Source organism: Lycium ferocissimum, chromosome 4, assembly GCF_029784015.1.
Source record: "Lycium ferocissimum isolate CSIRO_LF1 chromosome 4, AGI_CSIRO_Lferr_CH_V1, whole genome shotgun sequence".
NCBI lineage: Eukaryota > Viridiplantae > Streptophyta > Magnoliopsida > Solanales > Solanaceae > Lycium > Lycium ferocissimum.
The window spans coordinates 48,753,981-48,779,060 of NC_081345.1; the positions used below are offsets into that span (position 1 = coordinate 48,753,981).

The following is a 25,080-nucleotide window of genomic DNA, read 5'->3' on the forward strand; positions in this document are numbered from 1 at the left end:
CCTAAAAGTTCTTTTAGTATGTATGTGAAACCCGTGAAACAATATGGCACACTTTGGTCTATGTCTGTTTATTTAGTATTTGATATCCTTCTATCTGTTACATTCTCTCATTTCATATTCGAGTTGATTGCTAATTATAACTTGAAGACGTGAACAGTGATGGAGCTAAGGGGCAGAGGGATTCATCTATTGATGGTATATTCTAAAATTATAATTTCTATATAAGGTTAAATTTTTGTTCAACGTTTATATATCATATATTGAATCTTCTTGACACCCAAGAGTTCAGCTTAGTGATCAGCACATGTTTGATTGCCAGAAACCGTAGTATATTCTCTTGGCACCTTTTTTTTTTTTTTCACTCGGTGTCCGGTATCCTCATTGGAGCCCGACAATATCCGAATTCGCGCCGCGTAGGGCCCCATTCGGGGGGAAGAACTCCCTACCAAGAATTTTTCCACACTTAGGGCTCGAACCCGAGATCTCTGGTTAAGGGAGGAGCAGCCCCATTGATTGCACCAAAGTTAGGCCGTGGATTGAAACTCGCGAAAAAAGTGATAGTCTTTTTACCGCTATGAATGATAAGTAAATCGGATATAACATGGCGCTAGTGTGTAAATTGATCATTCAAAAAAAAAAAAAAAATACTCCCTCGATCCGTCCCATAATAAGTGTCACCTTAGTTAAAAAAAAACACGCATATTAAAATTAATAATACAATGTGAAGTTTACTAAATTACCCCTACATAGTAAAAATTAATTACTTTTTCCTCTTGATTAGAGTATGCACAAATAGTAAACCTTTTGACATTGAGAATCCAACAATACCAAGTAACTATGTGGCTTTCCAATCATCATTTAGATGTTACTTTAACTTGTCACTTTTTATCTAAGGGTAGAGTTAGAAAAACTAAATAATTTATGTTTTGGTTTCCTATGGTGACACTTATTATGGAATAAATTTTTTCTCTAAAGTGTCCCTTATTATGGGATGAAGGGAGTAGTATATGAATAGAGTATCGTGCGTTATTAATAGTCCCCCACAACCAGCATACTCTTTTTATACTTTAAATCGAGTTTTTATTAGATATTAGTTACTTTTTCAATCATTATTATTTTATTTTTTTGTTTATTATAGTATGATTTTTTTTTCTCCTTTAAATGTCTTTTGCATTAGCATTTTTATGTTTTTTTCCTTTGGAAAAATGATTACTTCAAAACAACATACCATTGTATTAGTTTTGATCTAACATATTGTTAATTTAATTTTTATTGATAACTTAATTTACATTTAGATTTAAATTTTTTTATCAGCCCGTTTGACAAAATGTTTTATCATTAACTTCTTTAAAATGTTAAATCCCGTTGGTAAAAATTTGGGATCGCCCAATGCACGCGAACTGAGTTAGTGCTGGCAATGAGTGTCGTATCTTATTCTGCAATTGATTTATGCTATATTTTTAGTGACAAGAAGAGGGTTAGTACACACAAGGTCTATTTTCCCCTACCTTTTTTGGGTCCCTTTGGGGACATCCGATAAAATTGGTACGATACTGAGAAGATTAGTATGACCCTTGCGCAAGGATGACACACACAAAACGAGAACACTCTACGTTTTTCGGAACTAAAATGGGAAAAATGCGCAACCCTCTCATGTTAGTTATGGAGTTATGCTCCTATATTCATTGTATGACAATGAAATGATATACTGAAAGTTCATCTAAAATTAGGTTGATTTTAATGGATTTCTTTATGTTATAGTCATTTTGGAGTTTACCTATAAATTTATTTTAATAATATCGTTATTATTTTATAAAATCGTGTATTACATGATTCGGCATACACGTGCAATGCACGTGCCACGAGGCTAAAAGTAGGAAACTACTACCTTCAAAGTTAGTTTACCATTTTGCCCATTCACTAAATAAAAATCTAATTAAATATCTAATGAAATAGTAATATTTTAATCACATAAATGTGGGATTAGAAGTTCCTATCATTAATTCAAATCAATTTTTGTTTAGTCTAATAAATTAGCTGAAATGTCACTGATTTATCAATTTTTATTCTATAGAATATGTGGAAAATTTGAGGAGTTGCATTGGAGAATTTAATGTAGACTTGATTAGTTCCATCAATAACCATGTGAATGAAAGCTCAAGGAACAACAACGGAAAAGAACCATACTCTGTATATCCCTTCAACCTTAATGTACAAAAACATAAAAGCATTTCATAATAAATACTGTAAACATTAATAACCATGATAATGTTTGAGCAAATGAAGAGCCTGTTGTTACAATTTTGTCATTTATATTTTAGAATCAGTAGAAATTTGTTGAATCAATAGCAATTATGAGTCTGAACAAATATTTTTTTTTTACCACGCACATATTACATCAAGAAACAGCAGCCCTTTGATTCCTATGAGAAATGAGAAACGAGATACTTATTTGCAAGTACCCATATTCTTGATATCAAATTCCACGTAATCTCTCACCAAATCATATGTAGAATTCCAATTTTTGAGGTAAAACAATGGCTTCTTTCTATTCTTGATGATAGTTATCTGTAAGTTCGATAATTCTTTTTTGTATTCTTGTAATTACGTACAAGTGCAGACGGTACTTTGGATTAAACAGGGGGAAGGATGGGGTGGGGTGAGAGAAGGGAACAGATTTGTCCATGGAATTAAGTGGCGTACCCCATCTAAATATTCATCTTATAACATTTGATTCTAACTGTTATTAAATTCTAAGCATATATTTTTGTTCCTTGATCAGTATATTGTTATCTAACCTATTTTGCTTTCTAATTTTTCTATTTGAAGATGCAATTTATGCACTAAAGGTTGATGTGATTCATGACATAATTGACGCTTACAGTTAAGAGTGGTGCTCACATAATTCTGAGAACTGGTTAACATTGGCGGAGGAAGATCAAAAGATTCAAGAGGAGCAAAATGAATTGAGATTAATAGAGCTTCACTCCCTATTGGGGTAAGTATCTTTTTGATATTTTGTAAATTATCTTTCCTAAATTGTTCATGGTTTTCAATTCCTACTGAGAGTTGGAATTTTTATTATATATCCATCATGAATTCGACGATCTTGATTTATTGTCATAAAAGTCACTATTTTTTCTTGTAGGTTCAAATTTATGTGCATTCACAACATATGCAACAACCATGATAATTGTTCTTCCTATAACTATAACAAACTCACTCCAACAAAAGAAGCTAGCCTATGACTTCAGTATCTTCTCACAGAGAGAGCAGGAGAATTATATATCCCTCAAAATGTAATGCACAATTAGCATCAAGGACTTCTATGGGATAACACATACTCATTTATTAAGTAAGCTACAACATTCTCAATTTCTGGAACTTACAGTTCTTTCTTTAATTTTTGTTTATAATTCAAACACATCGTGCTCATTTATGGGGGCACGCGCAACGCGCGTTCTCAGACACTATATATATGAGTATGTATATTATATATATATATATATATATATATAATGCATGAGGAGCCAATGAACTAACATTAGGCCTTTTGGAGTGATGTAAGGTCGGTAACCTCTGAATGAATTATGAAATTCGTATCGGAGTCAAAGAAATAACTTAATGATGATAAACATAACAATATTTCACGAATCATTCAGATAATTAAGGCATTAAAATTTGAAATACAAAGCACAGGAATGGAGGGATTGTTATGGAACGCTCGGGTTCATGTTCTAGTTGGATTCGTTCCAAAGAAAGAGGAAAACGAACACCTGACATACCTTACTTGTCGAGCCGTCACCTTGAACGAGTCCTTATCCAGATGCTCGCTCCTTCCCCGAAGGTATATTGAAAGATATGTCCTTAGTTATAACCTATCATGTTTGTACATCAACGTATGTGAGTTGCATATCGAAGGGTGATTCGGGTTACGGAAATTTGGGCAGCATTTCCTCTGTTTCTACTACGTTCCCAAGGTTATAAGAACAACCAACTCAACACATGCAACATCAAGCTCAATCCCATATCTATATTACCCAATCAATAACATTCAATTTAGGGTTGATCCGTCTTTTACTCAATTCGACCATATACGTCATAATTCAAATGAGATATAACCTTGAATCAACTTAATTTCATAGGTGTAAAGGGAAGATCTTACCTTACTAAGCTTGGATTGATCCTTGCTAGCTTCGAACTCGTGATCTGGCCTCCCTTGTTTCATTCCACAACTAATTACAATACTTTTGATGTTGCCACAGGCTTCCCGAGCTAATTGTTGTATAAATTTGGAGTGACTAATAACCAAGTGAGTAAAATATCTTGAAAGGAGTATATGAAGGTATATAGAGGTGTTGGAAGGTTGGAGAATTGTGGAGAAGGGGCGGAGTGGGGTTTTTATACCCTCCCCCCCCGCCCCCCCAAAGGTCAGTTCCACCACCTCAACTCGACGTGCATGTTGATGGTTCGTCCATGTGCAATTGTCGAGTTGCATTGGAGAAATCGTACAATTTTGTACGAGCCGTATATTCCACCGTACATCTCACATTTGTAATCTTTCAGTTGCATTGGAAAGAAAACTCTCTGAACCTCAATTTACATAGGTTGTGCGTTCCATAACTCCTCATATTCTAAGAGATACACCTCCCTAAAGTTGGATCAAAAATCCTGTCTAGAATTTTGCCAAGTTTTCCCAAAGTTTCGACAAACTTAATTCCTTCGATTCGCTTGATCCCGGAACCTTAAACACTTGCTTAGCACTTGTTAAAAGTCTTCCTTAACTTTGTAAGGGTTCCATGACCTCTCCGGCTTACATTACTTTACTTACGACTCAAACAACGCGAAAATTTTCGAGGTGTAATAGTGAGATACTGACCATATCGTGGATTTCTTGATTAAAAGAGAATAAGTGAACTTTTTCGCTGACTAGAAAGAAAAATTACCAAGATAAATTTTTCAGCCATGCTTAAATGCCATATTCATGGCCTAGACTAGAAAAATGGGGAACACTGGAAAACATACACGGTTTATAATTGGGATAATTTCGGAGACCTCCCTTTAAATTTGTCTTCGTAACACACATCTCTATTGTGGTTTGAAATATTACGTTTACCTCCATTGTTTTTTGTAACGAAAGTTGAATTAAATGGTAAAATTATGTAATGTTCCAAAATTACTCCTTGGTGACATTAATTGTTAAACACTACTTCCTACGTCCCGATTATATGACACTCTTTTCTTTTTAGTCATTTCCTTAAAGAATGACACCTTTCGATAATTAGAAACAACTTAACTTTAAAATATTCCTTTTACCCTTAATGAAATGGTTTCTAGCCACAAATTTTTGTTTGGCTTGTTTTAGACCACAAGATTAAAAATCTTCCTTTTTTCCTTAAACTTCGTGCCAAATCAAACACCCTCATATAAATTGGGACGGACGGAGTAGTAAGTTCTATAACACATAATTCTTTCTGCTACAAAATGGAACTAATATCTATGAGCTACCCGTCTCGGTTATAAGAAATGGAACTATTTTCAATTTTAAAGTTAAACAAAAAGTTGGGGTTTTCAACCTTGGATTTTCTCGGATTTTTTGGTTTTCTCGGGTCTTCCGGTAAAGTCTTCATACAAGACATATAACTTGTGCTTCAAATATTTCTTTAGTGCTAGTAAGATACAACTATCTAATTAAGGTAAAAAAAATTTAAAGAGAATAACAAAAAATGTGAGATGAATAATGACATTGTACTAAAATATTCAACAACAAAAAATAATGAAATCGCATAAAACAGATATTGCTAATTAGTAAGTCATAATGAAAATGATCATAATCTATAAGTGCTACGTCATGATAAAATAAGTACGACTAATAAGTATTAATTACATGACTGACTAAATATTAAAGAAAAAATAAAATTAAGTTATGTATTTTTATTGTTAAACCAATGCAAAACTAAAGAATAGATATCCAAGATTACTATCATTCCTAGTGTTAGAATTGAATTTCTTTGTTACTTAGAATTGAATTTCTTTTGTTAACATTAATATTGATTTGGTTTTGATGTTGGACTTTATTTGAGTTACAAATATCTATGAGCTATAAACTTATTGACCATTTTAAGCTTGAAATAATATGTTAATAGACAAAAACTATAAACAAGTTTGAGAAATATTTTATAAATTACATTACAAATAAATATATACCTTTATGTATAATTTTTTAATAAATTGTATACATGTAATGTCGGGTTGGGTTCGATTTGACTTTTTTTAGTTAAAATCAAACCAAACCAATTATGGTCGGGTTTGTTTTCAAACATCAAACTAAATCACTAGTCGGGTTCTCTTTTGGTTTGACTCGGATTGTCGGTTTGGTGCGGTTTGTCGGTTTTCTTTATACACACCAACTTTAGGGGTCATTTGGTTGGGGAATAAGTTATCCAAGATTAATTTATTCGGGGATTAGTTAACAATTAGTATCCCATCCCTTAAATATAAATAATAACATGAATTTTAACTATTATTTTTGTTTTATTAATTAATACGTATGAATAATTTTCAAATTTAATTCCAAAATTATTTATCTCTTATCCGTCGTGCAAAACAAGGACTTATAATTCATATTTGAATATTGCGTTTCCAATTCCTAATCCAGCAAGTGGAGAAAAGAAGAAAAAAATACTACTCCACTAAGAGCACAAACAAATCCCACACGTTACAAGCTACAGTGAATTCGGACAAAGTAAATTTTTGAGAAAGATAGTATCATTTGGATTCAAGAAAACCATCAGTCCAACTTGTATTTGTGAAAATGAAAAAGTAGAAAAACTAAGTGTCCTGCATGACCCTAAGTACTTTAGGTTGCTTTGCACAATATGCAGGACTCAAGTCAACAGAAAACTAGTACAGAGAGAATATTTAACCAAGAAATTAATGCAGTCCTAATAATCCACCTCACACGTAAAAGATTAATCAAATTTTGAATGAAATGTCTGAAGTAAAAACTAAAAAAACATTGGTGGTGCTGTCTCGATCTTTTTAAAAATCAAAAGTGGATCACGATATAGTCCTTGGTGGGTTCCAATTCCTAACCACCATTGTTTATCACGATAGTCCTCTGCCCGCATCCTAGCATCGTTGATATATCCTGAGCAGTCACCTGCGAGTATTTTGCCATACAGAATGATTACACCACGATGGAATTGATAAGCACAACCAATTCATTGTGTTGAATTCAGTTCACAGCACAATCCTTTTTGGGATCTTTTCATTTTGGCCCATAAATAAACACCACCATAGTTAATACAAAACATATGCATTGATTATGTATGTTATATATATATATATATGTAAATTTGAAGACCTTCAAAACAAGCGTTGACCATTCGTATCGGTAGCAGACGTATTTGGAAAGTTAAGCCACGCAAAAACGGGCGGGATGTTGAATTTTGGGCTTTCGGTTCGAATGCATCTTTTTTACTTATATGGATAATTGATTGAATATGAAGATTTGTCTAATTATGATCTCTTTTAAGCTGTCTGATTTCTTACCTTTTTTTTTAATAAATAAAAGGCCTTATTCTCTGAAAAATTTGAGAAATTAAAAAAATTCTATGTTAGAAACCTGAACCTGTATAAACCATCTACTATCGTTATAATATTTTTTTTACAAATTGTAGTATATGTAGTTGAAATCAAAGATTTTAGCCTTTTCTTCACTTAGCCTGATCTTGGGTAAACATCGAAATAACTCTTTAAATTCTAAAAACTATAATATAATCAACATTCATTTTTTGAAACTTATTTTTATTTTTCAACACATATTATTATTAATATTAATGTAACTTCTTAAAAAATTAGTACTCATCGAGTCTGGCACTTAAAGAAATTAGAGGAAGTGTTAAAAAAAAAAAAGTCAAAATTTAATTAAACCAAAAAAGAGTCAACTAGGATTAATAAAGAATAGCAAGTAAAGAGAAATTAAAGAAATAGAAAAAAAGAAAGAAAAGAACTGAAGTATAGACATGTTGTACTAAAAGCAAAAAAAGTAAAATGTGTACTTTGCAAGAAAGCTAAAAGAGCAAAACTTGTGGCGAGTGGAATCGAAGTCAGTCACTTGCGCTGAGTGTGTAGCCCTTTGCCAGTGGCACCAGGCGCACACTTCTTACTGCGTGGCAGATTTAATATCTATAGCATTTTATACATATAGACAGATAAGAATTTCAACCGAGGACTCTAGAAATGGCACTCGAACAAGCTACAGTGATCCGCTCCAAAGTAATTTTTGTGAACTTATTTTTCTTTTCATATAGCCTCAAACGTCATTTGAAACTGTGTTTTTAATTTTTTTCAAATGACTTGATAAAAGTTTAAAAAAAAAAATCTATTTATTTTAACAATTTATCTAATTTAACAAAGTTTCATTTTTTTCTAAATTTTAACAAGTATTTTTTTAATACCAAACTAGTTAACACAACAATTTGGCAAACAAAATAACTCTGCTCGCTTGTGTAAACAAATGAGTTATAAACTAACCACAAAAGAGCTATAAACTTCAAAAGACAAACTGAACAAAACATCAAAATAAACCAAAATGACCTTTTAAATTAAATAGTTGCTTCAAAATAGTTCGATATATGCAACACAAACAAACAATATAGACTTATAGTCTAAACCAAAATAAACTACGGAAAAGGCTCAAATATGCCATCCAACTATCGGAAATGGCTCACTTGTTTCATCAATAACATAGTCCTCTGCCATCCAAGCATCGTTGATATATCATTTATGATCAATCACCTAAATGACTCATTTTGCCACTATCAATAGTATGATTACACCACCACGGAATTAATATAAATGACTCATCCACTATTTCATTAAAGTTGATTTTACAATACCATATATGACACGTGGCCTCCATATTGATGAGTGGCATAAATCTTTTCATATAGTTGGCCCATGGCATAAATGAGCCATTTCCTATAGTTGGATACATAAATGAACAAACTATTGACGAGTGGCATAAATGAGCCATTTCCGATAGTTGGATGGTATATTTGAGCCTTTTCCGAATAAACTAAACTATAAACAACTGATATACTTGAAGATACTTTTGAATTTGGCAACAAAGTCTGATTCGTTTATGCTGATTGCATGAAGACTTTTTAATAAACAAAATATTAAAAAAACAGAAAGACTTTTAAAATTTGTGGTCTAAAATAAACCTTAAATATTTGTATGACTATAAATTATTTTATTAAGGGTAAAAAGGGAATTAAAGTTAAGTTGTTTCTAATTATAAAAATGTGACATATTTTTTGGACCTTTTTTTAAGAAAAAGTGTAACATCAATTCTACGAAAAAATTTGAGAATTGCTAATGAAAAAGGGGAGGCAAATGTTCAAGAAAAAAAGATGTAAACAGTGAAGACAAAAGTCAACCAAGAAATGGAATTATGAAACTATGCCTGAGTAATGTAGAAGACTTTTTTTTTTTGTGTGTTTTTAGAAAAGGGAAGGGTGAGGTCGTACAAAGAGTTATAGAAAGCAAAATGATGCAATCCAGTTTCAAACCCCAAACGTCAACTAAATTGAATCCGCTTGAACCACTACGCACGCCACAATCCTCGGTTTGGCGAGAGGGTTCAATCTTTATTTAGTTATGTATTTTTTGTTTTCCAGAGATATTCACACATACAAAAATATAAAATATTTTAATATTAATGTTCAATTTCCGCTTGCAATCACGTAGGTCCACCCCTGTTATAAGTATACAACAAAGAGTCCAATGAAAGGCACCACAAAGACATGGAATAAGCAACTAATAAAATTCATGGCAGCTCCATTTTTGATTTTTCAAAAGAACAAGACAGCACCACCAACTTTTCTTGTGAGGTCCTACTTAAACATTTCAGTCCAAAAAATTGATTAATCTTTTACGCGAGGGGTGGGTTAGGAGTAAGGACAGGATATTAATTTCTTGGTTAAATTTCCCCTTTGTACTAGTTCCTCCACCTCAAATTATTTGTCGTGTTTTCCAAAAATAGTTATATCAAATTATTTGTCATTATAAACATTCTCGATGATCACAATTTGAAGAAGCTAATCTGTTGAGACAATTCAGCCCATCCTATGCACTCAAGGTAGAGGGTCAGGGTGAACTTAGGCTGAATAATGATTTGATCAATTAAATTACCTGAATTTAGCATGTAGACATCTCCACAAAATTGTGAAAGTGCTTAAAGACTAAACAAATTTAACAAAGAAATATTTAAATTTTCAATTCTCGGCAAAAGAAATAGTGATAACTATCTGATGCATACAAGGGATATGTTTATAAACACCAACTGGAAATAGATGAAGTGCTATGAAAGTGTCTTTTTCATCAAAATAATTAAATAAACATCCAAAAGGCTTCTGAATTGCAGATTGAGTACAAACTAAGTGTTCTTCTTCTCTGAAATGTTGATCGTAATTCCTAACTCCAAATTTTGGAAATCCGAGTTAAAAGCATTCAATAACATACTGACACTGATGCCAGCATGCTTCCCTTGCTGGATTGCAGTAACAAGTGCAAGACGAGCAAGCTTTCATCAAAATAACATTCGCACAAAGTAATTTGTCTTGACAATAATTCAGGTATTTTGGATTAAGTTCTAGGTTATAATGAATAACCAGAGGTTCTATGACGGGATCTGGTTACTACAATCTGTTTACCTTAACGAAAATCCACAACTGAAATAACACGTGAGCTGGATCTGCTGGAATATAAAACTAGATACAAAAGACATCACCAAATGTGAAAAATATATATAGTGTTTGTTGCAAAGGCACTAGGCATTTTCACTTCATGTTTGGGTACAATGATTGTGCTTTAAAATATTTGCAGTTGCTCTGTTCTTTGCTTAATACTCTGTTATCTATCACGTGCCAATAGTAATAATTTTATCCTATATAAATATGTTCATTGTCGTAACTAGTCCAAGGTTCTACATAATTGTGGCTTATGTCTAATAAATGCATCATAAGATATTGGACAACTCGCCATGCACCAACGAACTTGATTGCTTGAAACAGAATTTGTTGAGAAAACATAGAATTTGTTGTAAGATCACATAAATTCTCAGTGATACTGATTAGATGAGCTGATAGCGCATAGATATCTGATATTTTGATCTGAGTATAGCTTTGCTACTGCATTTCCTCAATAACAAAAGTTTCAGCAAGTATTAGTATTTGTTAATCATTCTTTCTGAACAAAATCAGAATAAAGGAAAAGAGCTAGCTTGTCTAGAAGAAGCCTTTCTTCTTCTTTTTAGAAAGAGCCGCATAAAAACTGGACAAGAAATCTTTGATGATAGAAATCGCTCGTATATTATTCCACACCGAGAAGAGGGATGTGTACCTCCAGCAACAACTTTACTTATTTTCTTTATTGAAGGATTGACTCAATAGCTTTCTTCCTTCAATTAAAAAGGGGCTAATGGAAACTCAGGAGCTTCACTCAGAGCTATTAAGCTCTTTGGGGTGACAGCTAAAAAAACATGATAAACACATCGTTTTCAATAGGCACTAAGTCCATGTAGAGGAACATACATAAAGCAAAGAAAAAACAAAGTGAACAGAATATTATGAACTCCTTCAAACAGAATGTAAAAAATCAAACATCAAAGTTTCTGGCCATACTTATCTTGACCTCCTTGGGTTTTTATTCCGGCCACTCTTTTGGTGCTGACCCAAAATTCTGAAAAGAAGTCTATCAACGAGCTCATTGTATCTTCGGCAATGCAAAAACAGCCAGATCACGATGCCAAAACCCACAGAAGATCCCAAGGCAAAACTTATATATTTCCCGTCAATTTCATCATGTTCGAATTTGGTTTCACTGCATGTTTTCTTTAAAGGAAAATCGCACAACCCTATGTTCCCTTCAAAGGAATCTGCTGAGAATGTCTGAAGTTGGTTGCCACTTGGAATCCTACCAGAAAGTTGATTAAAAGATAGGTTCAAGACAGAAAGGAATGTGAGACTCGCAAGCTCGTCTGGAATTCTCCCACTTAACTGGTTTACTGAGAAATCTAAGGATTCAAGCTGAGTCAACTTTCCAAGGGCCTTTGGTATGTTTCCTGTCAAAGCATTGTGTGAGAAGTTAAGAAGGTAAAGCAATTTGAGATCTCCCAATACCTCTGGTATCTCTCCTTGGAAGTTGTTGCACGAGAAATCAATGGATGTCAAAGCTTCAACAATATTCAAAATCTCCACTAGCTGACCTTTGAGATTTAAAGTCACTGTATTTTTATAGTAAAATGTCATGATGAAATCAACTTGCAAATGTTGGTGCCCCTGCATTGAATTGCTGCTCAAGATCATTCCTTTCCAGCTGGAGAAGTATTGTGGTAGCAGATCTCCACTGAAATTGTTGGAAGAAAGATCCACAATTTGAAGCTTTGACCAGGTTTGATTATTAACTATAGGACACTGGAGATTCCCATGGAACCTGTTCAACCTCAAGACAATGACATGCAAACTGGATATTTTCTTCAACATGCATGGGAATGTATCTCTAATCTTGTTGTTTCCAATATCAAAAACCTCCAGAAATGCACATCTTTCCAAGGATGTTGGAACTTTTCCTTCTAAGTCATTGTTGCTGAGGTCTAAAGTTTTCAAATTGCAATTCAGAGCAAATGTATCAGCAAGGACGCCACTTAGTTTGTTTCTCCCTAATTTCAACACTACGAGAAGGTCAGTCTTTTGGAGTAGACATGGAGGTATTTTGTTGTTCAAGGAGTTGTTTGACATATCAAGAAATTGAAGCTGATCTAGATTGCATATGGAAGACGGTATTGATCCCGTAAACTTATTTTTGGCAAGTGATAAGTAGGTGAGAGAAGTAGGTAGGATGGGAAGATTGTCGTTGATCATGTTGGAATGCAAGTCCATAAACTGAAGAGTGGTAAACATGTAAGGATTTTCTAGAGACTCCAGGAGATTGCAAGAAAGATTCAGATAATAAACACTCCAAACCCAGCTGGGTATTTGTCCTTTAATGTTGTTAAGTGAAAGGTCTAAGTCCAACATACTAGACTGGTTTGTAAGATCTGGAAACTTTTGCAACTCACATGAGGCCAACCTTATTACAGACAACTGGGGAAAGGGAAATGAGGTCGAATTACTACCTTGTACATCAATTCTCAAGTTGTTGTAAGAAAGGTCAAGCCAGTATAGCCCAGGTAGTTCCTTCATCACTTCGATTTTAATGGTCCCACTAAACGAGTTGGACGAAAGCAAGAGCTCTGAAAGCCTTTTTAGTTTAAAGATAGATCGCGGGATCGATCCATTTAGATGGTTACTGCTCAAATCAAGTTTTTCCAAAACAGAGAAGGATGCATCAAATTCATGGACTTCTCCACTGAAGTGATTTTTCCGAAGATAAAGGATCTGCAATGAAGGGAGGGAAAGGAGAACTGACGGAACTGTCCCAGTGATGGAATTTTCGCTTAAGTATAGACACACAAGGTCTAGGCTTCCAAAATGAGCAGAAGTAAGTGGACCTGTTAGATTATTAGTACTGAGGTCAATGCTATAGAGTTTGTTTGCCTTGTGAAAGAGTGGGATTGAGCCACTAAAGCTGTTGGATGACAAGTCAAGACCAACTAGGTCCGTGAGATTTCCCAGAGTCAATGGAATGGGCCCACTGAAATTGCATGAACTTAGAGCAAGCCGGGTCAAATTACTAAGATTACCAATTGAATCTGGAAGCCAACCGGTGAAACCCGTGTGGCTAAGAACTACTTCGCTTAATGCACTTCCCTGTGGAAATTCAGGTAAAGTGCCAGTAAGGTTTTCATTGTATGATAAATCAAGCTCCTGTAGAGTTGGTAATTGAATGAGTTTACTGGGAAATGAACTGCGCAAGTTGCAACTACGGAGACTCATGGTAGTTAATTTTGGAAAATTTACTAGAGATTCTGGAATATGGGACAAGTCATTGCCATCGAGACGAATGACTGAAAGGAAGTGAAGATTTAAAAGGATAGGCTCAAGAGGGCCTGAAATGCCAGAATATCTCATGCTCAACACTCTCAACTGAGGTAGAGATGAGGATACAGCCGAGCATGTGAAAAATTAAAGTTAAGTTTTTGAAAGAATAAATATCATAGATATTTAGAAGAGTTTCTAGAAAGTTATAATGTAATATCTTTGATATATATTGTATTAGGAAATGTCTAGAAATTCTAGACACTTAGATATTTATAGTTGAAGATAGAATTATCTAGATCCTTTTGTATCTAGAATAATATCAAGAGATTCTAGAGTAGTGGTAGGAGATAAAGATAACTAGATTTTTCTAATAGATGTATCTAGAAGTATTTCTAGAACCATCCCTACACAAGTATAAATAGGGGTGGTCTTAGTCATTTGTAACCAACCCAATTGTAAGTCATTCAAGCCAATTCAAGAAAGTCTTCTTCAACCAAATTCTCCTTTTCATAACTTCCTCTTCTTTAGTTGAATCTTCCGATCTTAGTTAACGATCTTGGGCTAGCGAGAAGGTCTTCCCGATTCACCTTTCTTCTGCTATATTTCTATACATGGTATCAGAGCCATAGCCGTAGATTGGCTTCTAGGTTTTATTTCAAGATCGGGTTAGTGGTAGATTCAACTGGTTTCTAAATGGATTTGAGCGGTCGTGTTAATGGACTGGGGATGGAAATGTTGAACCAGTCCAATTACAAGGTATGGAAGACATGTATGGAGTCATACCTTGTGGGTGAGGATTTGTGGGATGTTGTCAATGGAAGTTACACAAGTCCTCCTTCTGAAGGACCGGAAAATAGCAGCGCATACAAGAAGTGGAAGCAAATTAATGCGAAAGCGAAGTTCATCCTAAAGAGGTCCATTTCTCACAACTTATTTGATCATATTATTAGGTGCAAATCAGCTCATGAGATATGGAGGACCCTCCCTCAATCGAGTACATTCAACAAGAAGGATGAAGCCTTCGGAGAATGAATTGGCGAACACCACTCAAGGTAATCTTTCTATTGCGAGTACTTTTTGAGGATTAAGAACTTATGTTCGGAGATCTCTTTATTAAATACGGATGATGCTACCTAAAGCACGAATGAGAAGAATTATCATTCGTGGTGAGTTACATCAATTCAAGGATGGGCTCAACAACCATCCTTAGAGGAGTTTGAGAATTTGTTGTCATCACAGGAGCTACTAGCCAAACAGATGGACTAGTATGTTTTAAAGAAGGGGAAGGAAATGCTCTTGTAGCTTACAAGAGGAATTTTAAAGGAAGACAAAAGCGAAGTAGTCAAGAGAGACGACACATTCTCAATTCCATGAGGGGTCAATCTCGCCAAGACAGAAGGAAGAGTCTTCTAATTATGGTAAGAAGTATATTAAATGTTACCGATGTGGTGAAATAGGACACATAAAAAGATTTTGCCGAGCCAAAGAAAGCAACATGGCACAAACCGAGAAAGCTTCTGAAGAAGAAGAAGAAGAAGACTGGGGAAGGTGCTTTGTAGCTGAGACTCGAGCAGTAGACGCCTTGGCTTCCCTTAATTTCGAAAGAGACTGGATTGTGGATTCAGGATGTGGACACCGTCTCACTGGAGATGAATCTAAATTTTCCAACTTCCGAGAACATAATGATTGTGATATAATTGTGACGGAAAATAATATGGTCCATCACGTGGAGAAGGAAGGCATTGGTGACATCAAAGAAGCAAGAAGATTTCAAAGACATTCAAACTAGTGATGTGGTAGGCTGGCCCATTGAGGGTAATCAACGAACCAGTTGCTGAAACTGGTATCAAGGTTTGGACGTGAAGGATGTTGAAGTAGAACCTGAGCAGGCAGTGTCTAAAATTATATATGGCAATAGTGACCATTCTGAAGAAAGCATTGAGGGAATTGTAGTGGAAGTTGAAGTCTCTAGTCAGTCATCTGCCGTATCAGAGTCAATTACTACCTCAGATCAAATACTGGAAGCCGATGGAGAAGCCGACGGTCAAATAAAGGAAGAGGTTGGCATTGAAGGCTCAATTTCATATGGAGACACAAACGGTATGTTTTTTGGAAGCTCTGAAGTTGCCAAACAATTTATTGAGGAGCTGGAAAGGGAATCTAGTGGTGGATCTTATGCTGGTATTGAGGCTTTGAAGGAAATTCATGGTTAGATCGTCACCGACTCTAGTGCTTCTCTAGATAACACAATTGTTAAGGAGCTAAGACAAAGGGGAAGTCTGGAAACTCAAGAATGTGAAATTCAACATGAAGATGATTCACGTGGTTTGCAAAGGCCAAAAAGAAATAGTGGCAAGTCTCCCGCTACAGAGATGAAAATTTTATCAAGACGTATTCATGTTTCTTTGGAGGCCCAATTATCAGCGGAAAACCATCATCATTTGGAGAAGGAAGAAGTGTCGAGAAAACATTCTTTGAGATCTTCACCAAGGCACGTCCAAAAGCTTCGTCTAAGTTCTTCCACGACAAGTTCAGGATAGTTTCCAAAAAATTACTTTAAGGGGGAGTGTGAAAAATTAAAGTTAATTTTGTGGAAGAATAAATATCATAGATATTTAGAAGAGTTTCTAGAAAGTTATAATGTAATATCTTTGATATATATTGTATTAGGAAATGTCTAGAAATTCTAGACACTTAGATATTTATAGTTGAGAATAGAATTATCTAGATCCTTTTGTATCTAGAATAATATCAAGAGATTCTAGAGTAGTGGTAGGAGATAAAGATAACTAGATTTTTCTAATAGATGTATCTAGAAGTATTTCTAGAACCATTCTTACACAAGTATAAATAGGGGTGGTCTTAGTCATTTGTAACCAACCCAATTGTAAGTCATTCAAGCCAATTCAAGAAAGTCTTCTTCAACCAAATTCTCCTTTTCATAACTTCCTCTTCTTTAGTTGAATCTTCCGATCTTAGTTAACGATCTTGGGCTAGCAGAAGGTCTTCCCGATTTACCTTTCTTCTGCTATATTTCTCTACACACCACTCACTCCCCTTCGATGAAATGTTCACTCCATCAAGATAAAGTTCTCTAAGATTTGCTAGGTTTCCGACCAGTGTCTTCAAATCTGTGCTCCCAAGCTCTAAGAAAGGATGAGAAAATGGTAATTCGTCGGATAATTCGTCGGAATTATAAGAAGAAAGGTCAAGAAACACCAAATGTGTTAATCTTGACAACTCAATTGGAATTTCCCCATCAAAACCAGCAAAGGATAGATCCAAGTATGTCAAGTTTTTGAGCTTATAAATTTCTGTTGGTATTTGAATAGATTCTAACGTATTATTAGCCATATTCAGCTTCTCAAGATGTTGAAGATTGAAGAGACTGCTTGAGTTATCAATTCCGTGAGAAATGGCTTCCTCGTCCAACTCCAGAACAAGCACATGACCTTCCTCATCACAACTTACACCTGGCCACAGGCAACAGTCAGCGTTTTGATCCCACTTGACTAGTTTGGTTGACAAAGAAGAGTCGAACGTGAGGTTATTCTTGAATTTAATTAATGAGGCTTTTTGATCACCCAAACATTGGCCATATATTTGAGTAATATAGTTAGAACCAGTAAGAAGTACCACCAAGACGGTGATGAAAGAAAGATGTATGAATGATATTTTCATAGTGAGGCAATGTTATAGTAATGAAATTGAACGAATGATAAGTTGCCTTTTATAGGAAAGATGTGCGGCATGCATGTCAGTCACAACAAGACCTCGAAGAATCACGTAAATTGCCTTTAATTTGTCTCCAACAAGATAAATCCTCAATTTGGTTTCTCTTTAGTTTTCTATTGACTTGAGTCGTGCATGCGGAAGTCTCTCTCTAATTAATTTTCTTCTTTCTTCTTTGGTCGTTTTGTGGTTTCAACAGTCTTACTGCATCTATGGGAAAATTTTAGGAGTGTCATGATCAGTGACGAAATCAGTAATTTATATAAGAAAATTCCAAAAATTTAAAATTGCACAAGGGGTCAATACATATACCAAAGTGGCACTGTATATACTTGACTATCAAGAGGATTCAACAATTTATATGTATTAAAGTAACTACTTCCTTCGTCCCATTTTAACTGTCGTTTTTAGCACTTTTCACTCCTTTAAGAAAAAGAAAAAATACTGTCACGACCCGAGCTACGGGCCGCGACGGGTATCCGGGGCTGACCACCGAACACCGCTCATTCTACTGCTCATCTGCTCTCATTCATAATATATATATTTATATATACCTACTCATAATCATGGAAAGCTATTAGCATTTAAAACATATTTACTTTCATAAACGTGAGCCCCTTAACTATCAAAATAATATATACATGCATATACATAAAAGCCATGGGATCATGCTACCCACACTGCGTATCTACGAGCCTCTACTGGAGTACTAGACATATGGACGGGACAGGACCCCGTCGTGCCCCAAAATATGAATATACACATATATGTACCAAAAGAAAAATCAACGACACCTCCAGAAAATGGAGTGCTCACAATCAGCTACTAGCTCCTATGGATCGGCACCGTCTCCCTGCCTACCTGTGGGCATGAACACAGCGTCCAAAGAAAACGGACGTCAGTATGAAATATGTACTGAGTATGTAGAGCATCAATAATAACAATACATAATAGGAATATAAGGAATAGCATAAAATAAGGGAACTGTCCATATCTCATAATACCTTCATGACAATCGTCGTACGTACTTACCCCTTTTTATTCCTCTAAAGATACACTTGGTGCATCCACACACTTACATATGCAATACGACCCGTGCCGCCATATCGGCTCGGTATCATCCTTAACATTTTTATACGTCACATAAGCATACCATAACCTTAGCATAACTAATCATAACCTTATCATCACCTTGCATTCATCATAACACATACATATACATATCATAGTACTGTGTCTGCTTATACACAATTAAACATTATCCGTATTCGGCCACGTAGTGGCTCGACAGTATCACATATATGTCTTCCGTACCCGGCTATGACGAGGCTCGGTATATCTCTTATCATCACATACATCTCATAAGCTTATCATGACTTTCCATAAAACATGTATCTAAATTAAGGACAATCTATTAAAAACAATATCATGTCCATGACGTGAACTTCATAACATATACCGTATACTTACCATTATTATTCATCACATATGCATATACATCATCATACCACACATATATCATCATATCAATCATACTTCATCGTAGACTCGTCATCATTATTCGTCTCGTAAGCATATCATGGCACCATCATAATTGCTCATCATAATTCATCATAATGCATGCATGGGACTCATGGACGATTATACTTTATAGGGGTGACGTAAGGTCGTGAATCCCCCGATTATATTATGGAGCATTCATGAACATTCCACCTCACCTTGAAGGAATTAGCACATAAGGTGAGTGTATACAATAATCAACATCAATGAACTATGGATAGCTTCATTAGCTTTATAGGAACATCATATCATAGACTATAGCATCTCTTAGACTTAAGCTTATCATTATCATTATCATACTCGTAGCATATCTCTTATCTCGTATGGCTATTCATGAACAAGGACTCATAGTTTTCTAGAAGATAGGAAATTCATAAAGAAGGAGGAAATTCATACCATAAGATTCATGCCTTAGAAATAAAGGACTAGCCTTACATACCTTTGTCGTTTAACTACTCTATTGCTTGCTCGTTCTCCTTTAATGCACTCGTTTATACCTTCAAGGGAATTCGTGTCGTCATTAGCTAAACAATCATGAAAACGTACTTACTATGGCTAGAGAAATTTGGGCGACATTTCCTTTGTTTATACTACTTTCCTTCATATTCCACATCAACTCCCAACATTCATAACGACAATCACAATATCATAAACAATAAGAATCATCTAATTACATTGCCCACATTTCACAATTTCATCCCAACTCTCCATAAGTATGGCCAAGATTCACTATCACATTCTTTCATATCCAATGCTTATTTCATGTTCTAAATGTCATTTATAACGTATTTATAATCTCAACATATCCATTTTCATGATTCAATTCAACTACTACTCACTAATGGCACTATTCACACATTGATGACCCATTTGCTATACTCTTCTACAATTCATGTGTTTCAACTTATTAATACCTCAAATAACATGGAAAGGTCATGAAACTTACCTTAACTGATGAAGAAACAAGCCTTGGTTGTTAATACACCTCTTCCCACCAAAACCCTATTTTCTCTTTCTTGAGATTTCTTGGTTGGATGACTTTAGAGAGGTTTCATACACTTGATGCACTTCATTTTCTTCTTATTGATCTTTGATTCTCTTGGTTTTCTTGTGGATGGAGTGTTTGGAATGTTCTAGAGGTTTCTTGTGTTGTGGAGATGAAGAATGAAATGAAAATGAAGTGAGGAGAGGTCCCTTATATTAATTCAAGTTCGATCCCGACGAGAGATTATACGGACCAACATACGGTCCGTATGTTTTCTGGTCAGTATGTACGCCGTAGATCTGGTCCGATTGAAGTATGCTCTCTCGGGCTAGATCTACGTTGGACATACGGTCCATACTTTTTATACGAACCGATGTCTGGCCGTAGGTTTGTCCAGTTTTCCGAGAGTTGTTTCGTCGACTCGTTTGATCTCCGATCCTTATGGAACCTTCTTAACACTTGTTCATCACTTCAATACCATTCTAAGGGACGTTATAACTCTTCCTCAAGGTGTTATTAAGACGTCGTTAACTTAATGCTCGAAATTCTTATCCGATACACTCAACTTATAACTCGCTTCCCTTAACAACTTTCTTTCGCTAACCCGAATGTCTTTGGAAATCTTAATTAGAATCATCAAATACTATTTCTTACTTTTCTAAACCTCGTATACGTCATGTCTTTCGTGAGTCTATTCGCTGTATGCTAAGGGGAAATTATCCGAGGTGTAACAAATACAAAGTATAGTTTATTAAATTACCCCTATCTAAAAACAATCAATTGCAGTATTTTGATCTACTTTTCCATTTTCCCAATTGTTCCTATTTGGTGTACTTTCTCTCTATTTCTCCTTCTTTCCATTTTCCAAGGTTCCATACATATGGATACCAAAAGATAAAATTTATTTATTTGTTTCATGAAAAATAAAAGGTATTAATCACAAAAGAAAATATGATATTCATTTTTAGGCTGTAAAGCTAGCCTAGTCCATTTGATTTCTTCTGTGTATTATTAGTTCATATTTTTTGGCAAATCAATTCTATTCCTTATTTAAAGGAACTTATTTTGTGTCAAAATGTTAGGAGATCATATTTTAGGACTGATAGGCTAAAGTGGAAATATATATTCATCATTTTGAGTTTGACCATAATATAGGACACATTTAATTAAATAAATCCCAACCTTTGATATTTAAACGAGATAAGTATATCACATATCCACCTAGAAATTTGAGGGAATTGAAAGAGTCCAATGAAGGCACCACAAAGACATGGAATAGGCAGCTAATTAAATTCATGGCTGCTCTACATTTGATTTTTTCAAAGATCAAGATAACACCATCATTTTTTCCAGTGACGTCCTACTTCAGACATTTCAGGCCAAAAAATTGATTAATCTTTTATGTATGGGGTGGGTTAGGACTGGAATTTTGGTTTCTTGGTTCAATATTCTCTCTGTACTTAGTTTTCTGTTGACTTGAGTCGTGCATATTGTGCAAGTCCCTAAAATACGTAGTGTCATATTGTCCTGCATGACACACTACGGGACACTTTTGGTCGACTTGCACAATATGCACGACATGCAGTTTTTCTACTTTTCCTCTTTTGACTTGGTGAGGCTGAGCAAGTTGGACTGATGGTTTCCTTCAATATAAATGGCACTAATTATAGCTATCTTTGACAAAAATTTACTTTATCTGAATTCACTATAGCTTGTTACGTGTGGGATTTTTTTGTGCTATTATTAAATATTCCATTAGTTTCAATTTGTTTGTCTTACTTACCTTTTTATTTCCTTTTCAAAAAAGAATGACTTTTTTTTTTTTGGCAACTCTTTAATTCCAACTTTACACATGACACGTTTAAGACTACAAGATTAAAGAGCATTTTGGTACATTCTACATATCTTTAGTTTAAGATTCAAAAGTCTTCTATGCTTTCTTAAACTTCGTGTCAAGTCAAAACTAAGCAAATAAATTGAGGAGGGAGTAGCATTTGTTTTCTTCTTTTCTCCACTTGCAGGATTAGGAATTAGAATACAATATTCAAGTGTAAAATTTCCCCTCTCCCATATTTTCCCTTCTCCTACCCCAATTTTTTTTTTAAAAGTGTAAAATTATAATGGGGTAATTTCAGAGACTACCCTTCAGGTTTACCTTCATAACACATATCTCTCTTGTGGTTTGAGATATTATGTTTACCTCGTAATGAAAGTTGATTTAAATGAAACTTTTTTTAATAATATTCCAATGCTACTCTTCATGGCTTTATTTTTTAGTAGATGTTATGTTTTATAACAAAAACCTTTTCCCAAATATTCTTTGTGCTACGCGTTTGTATGAGCATATATAGACAATTTCTTTAAATTATAAGAAACTTCCAAAATAATCTTTCCTATATTTGGGTTTTAAAAATAAAATATAATATTACAATTGCATCAAACCATAATTCTTTTATTAAGTAAAATGTTAGAAATTAAGAACACGTGCATTTCCTCGGAAGCTACTAAACTTTTTGCACATGTAAGTTCTAATCTCAGAAAGTAAAAATATTCATATCTGAGAAAAACTTAAAACATGATAAGTAGTTTAAACGAGATAAGTATCACATATCCACATAGAAATTTGAGGGAATTGAAAGAGTCCAATGGAAGGCGCCACAAAGACATGGAATACACAACTAATTAAATTCATGGCTGCACCACCATTTTTTCCAGTGAGGTCCTCCTTCAGACATTTCACCATTTTAATTTCTTGGTTAAATATTCTCTCTGTACTATAGTACTTAGTTTTCTGTTGACTATAGTACTATAGTACTAAATTCAGGATAACTAATCCCCGAATAATTAATCTTGGATAACTTGTTCCCCTACCAAATGACCCCTAAAGTAGGTGTGTATCAAGAAAACTGACAAACCACACCAAACCGACAATCTGAGTTAAACCGGAAAAGAAACCCGACTAATGGTTTGGTTTGACTTGGTTTGATATTTGAAGCCATAATTGGTTTGGTTTGGTTTTAACTAAAAAAAGTCAAACCGAACCAAACCAACCCGACATTGCATGTATACAATTTTTAAAAAAAAATTATACATAAAGGTATTTATTTGTAATGTAATTTATAAAATATTTCTCAAACTTGTTCATAGTTTTTGTCTATTAACATATTATTTCAAACTTGAACTTAGAATTCTGAATAGTCCAATAAGTTTATAGCTCAAAGATATTACTAACTCAAATAAAATCCAACATCAAAACCAAATCAATACTAATGCTAACAAAAGAAATTCAATTCTAACACTAGGAATGATAATAATCTTGGATATCTATTCTTTAGTTTGCATTCATTTAACATTGAAAATGCGTAACTTAATGTTATTTTTCTTTAATATTTAGTCAGTCATGTAATTAATACTTATTAGTCGTACTTATTTTATCATGACTTAGCACTTTTAGATTATGATCATTTTCATTATGGCTTATTAATTAGCAATATCTCTTTTATGCGATTTCATTATTTTTGTTGTTGAATATTTTAGTACAATGTCATTATTCATCTCACATTTTATTATTTTCTTAAAAAATTATCTTAATTAGATAGTTGTATCTTATTAACACTAAAGAAATATTTGAAGCACAAGTTATATGTCTTGTATGAAAACTTTACCGGAAAACTCGAGAAAACCAAAAAATCCGATAAAACCGGAGGTTGAGAAACTTGACTTTTCGTATAACTTTAAAACTGAAAATAGTTCCATTTCTTATAACCGAGACGTGTTGCTCATAGCTATTAGTTCCATTTCGTAGCAGAAAAAAATTATGCGTTATAGAACTTACTACTCCGTCCGTTCCAATTTATATGAGGGCGTTTGACTTGGAACGAAGTTTAAGAAAAAAAAAAGGAATAGTTTTTAATCTTGTGGTCTAAAACAAGCCAACAACAATTTTGTGGCCAGAAATTATTTCATTAAGGTAAAAGGAATATTTTAAAGTTAAGTTATTTATAATTATCAAAAGGTGTCATTCTTTTTGGGACTGACTAAAACAGAAAAGAGTGTCATATAAATTGGGATGAATGAAGTAGTATTTAACGATTAATGTCACCGAGGGACAATTTTAGAACATTACATAATTTTACCATTTAAATCAACTTTCGTTACAAAAAAAAAAAAATCAAAAGAAGAGAGGTAAACGTAATATCTCAAACCACAATAGAGGTGTGTGTGTTACAAAGACAAATTTAGAGGGAGGTCTCTGAAATTTTCCCAATTATAAACTCTGTATGTTTTCCAGTGTTCCCCACTTTTCTCGTCTAGGCCATGCATACAACATTTAAGAGTGGCTGAAAAATTTATCTTGGTAATTTTTCTTTCAAGTCAGCGACCAAGTCCCACGTATTCTCTTTTAATCAAGAAATCCACGGTATGGTCAGTAACTCACAGTCTAAAATTTGACAAAAAATGGGTTCGTCCGTCTATATCCTTCTCTACCTAAATATCCGGCTTTCATCTGTAGCTAAATTCAAACCTGTGACATGCGTCGAATTCACACATCAAGCACTATGCTCTTACCACTAGAACAAAACCCAAGGGCCAGCTTGGTATGTAATCCATTTAACGGACCTGTTGGACTAGAAGCTTCTGAAGCTCAAGCGCTTTGCTTTCTAGTTACAGACCAACGTCTTGGGGCTAACATAAGATTTGTGTAATGACCTCTGAGTCATTAATAATAGATTAGACTAAAAACGACATCATTTGGTCTTTTAATTAATCAGCTCATTAACGAAATTAGGGACATCATTTAAAAGTAAGTTAAGT

At 34.3% G+C, this 25,080-nt stretch overlaps 2 protein-coding genes and 1 non-coding gene across 3 annotated transcripts; 1 reads left to right on the forward strand and 2 right to left on the reverse strand.

Moving 5' to 3' along the window:
* The first annotated feature begins 1,517 nt into the window (after window positions 1–1,517).
* Window positions 1,518–1,619, forward strand: LOC132054978 (U6 spliceosomal RNA). The gene has a single exon (XR_009414450.1). It is a non-coding gene; the product is annotated as a U6 spliceosomal RNA (small nuclear RNA).
* A 10,071-nt stretch (window positions 1,620–11,690) lies between these two features.
* Window positions 11,691–13,943, reverse strand: LOC132054140 (receptor-like protein 50). Its single transcript, XM_059446201.1, has one exon. The coding sequence runs from the start codon at window positions 13,941–13,943 to the stop codon at window positions 11,691–11,693; it is 2,253 nt and encodes a 750-aa protein (XP_059302184.1).
* Window positions 13,944–16,967: 3,024 nt separating this feature from the next.
* Window positions 16,968–17,669, reverse strand: LOC132054141 (receptor-like protein 7). Its single transcript, XM_059446202.1, has one exon. The coding sequence runs from the start codon at window positions 17,667–17,669 to the stop codon at window positions 16,968–16,970; it is 702 nt and encodes a 233-aa protein (XP_059302185.1).
* Window positions 17,670–25,080: the final 7,411 nt, after the last annotated feature.

What these genes read in the sequence shown, in the direction of transcription:
- LOC132054140 (XM_059446201.1), bottom strand. Translation starts at nt 13,943, where the DNA reads ATGAGTCTCCGTAGTTGCAACTTGCGCAGTTCATTTCCCAGTAAACTC.
- LOC132054141 (XM_059446202.1), bottom strand. Translation starts at nt 17,669, where the DNA reads ATGAAAATATCATTCATACATCTTTCTTTCATCACCGTCTTGGTGGTA.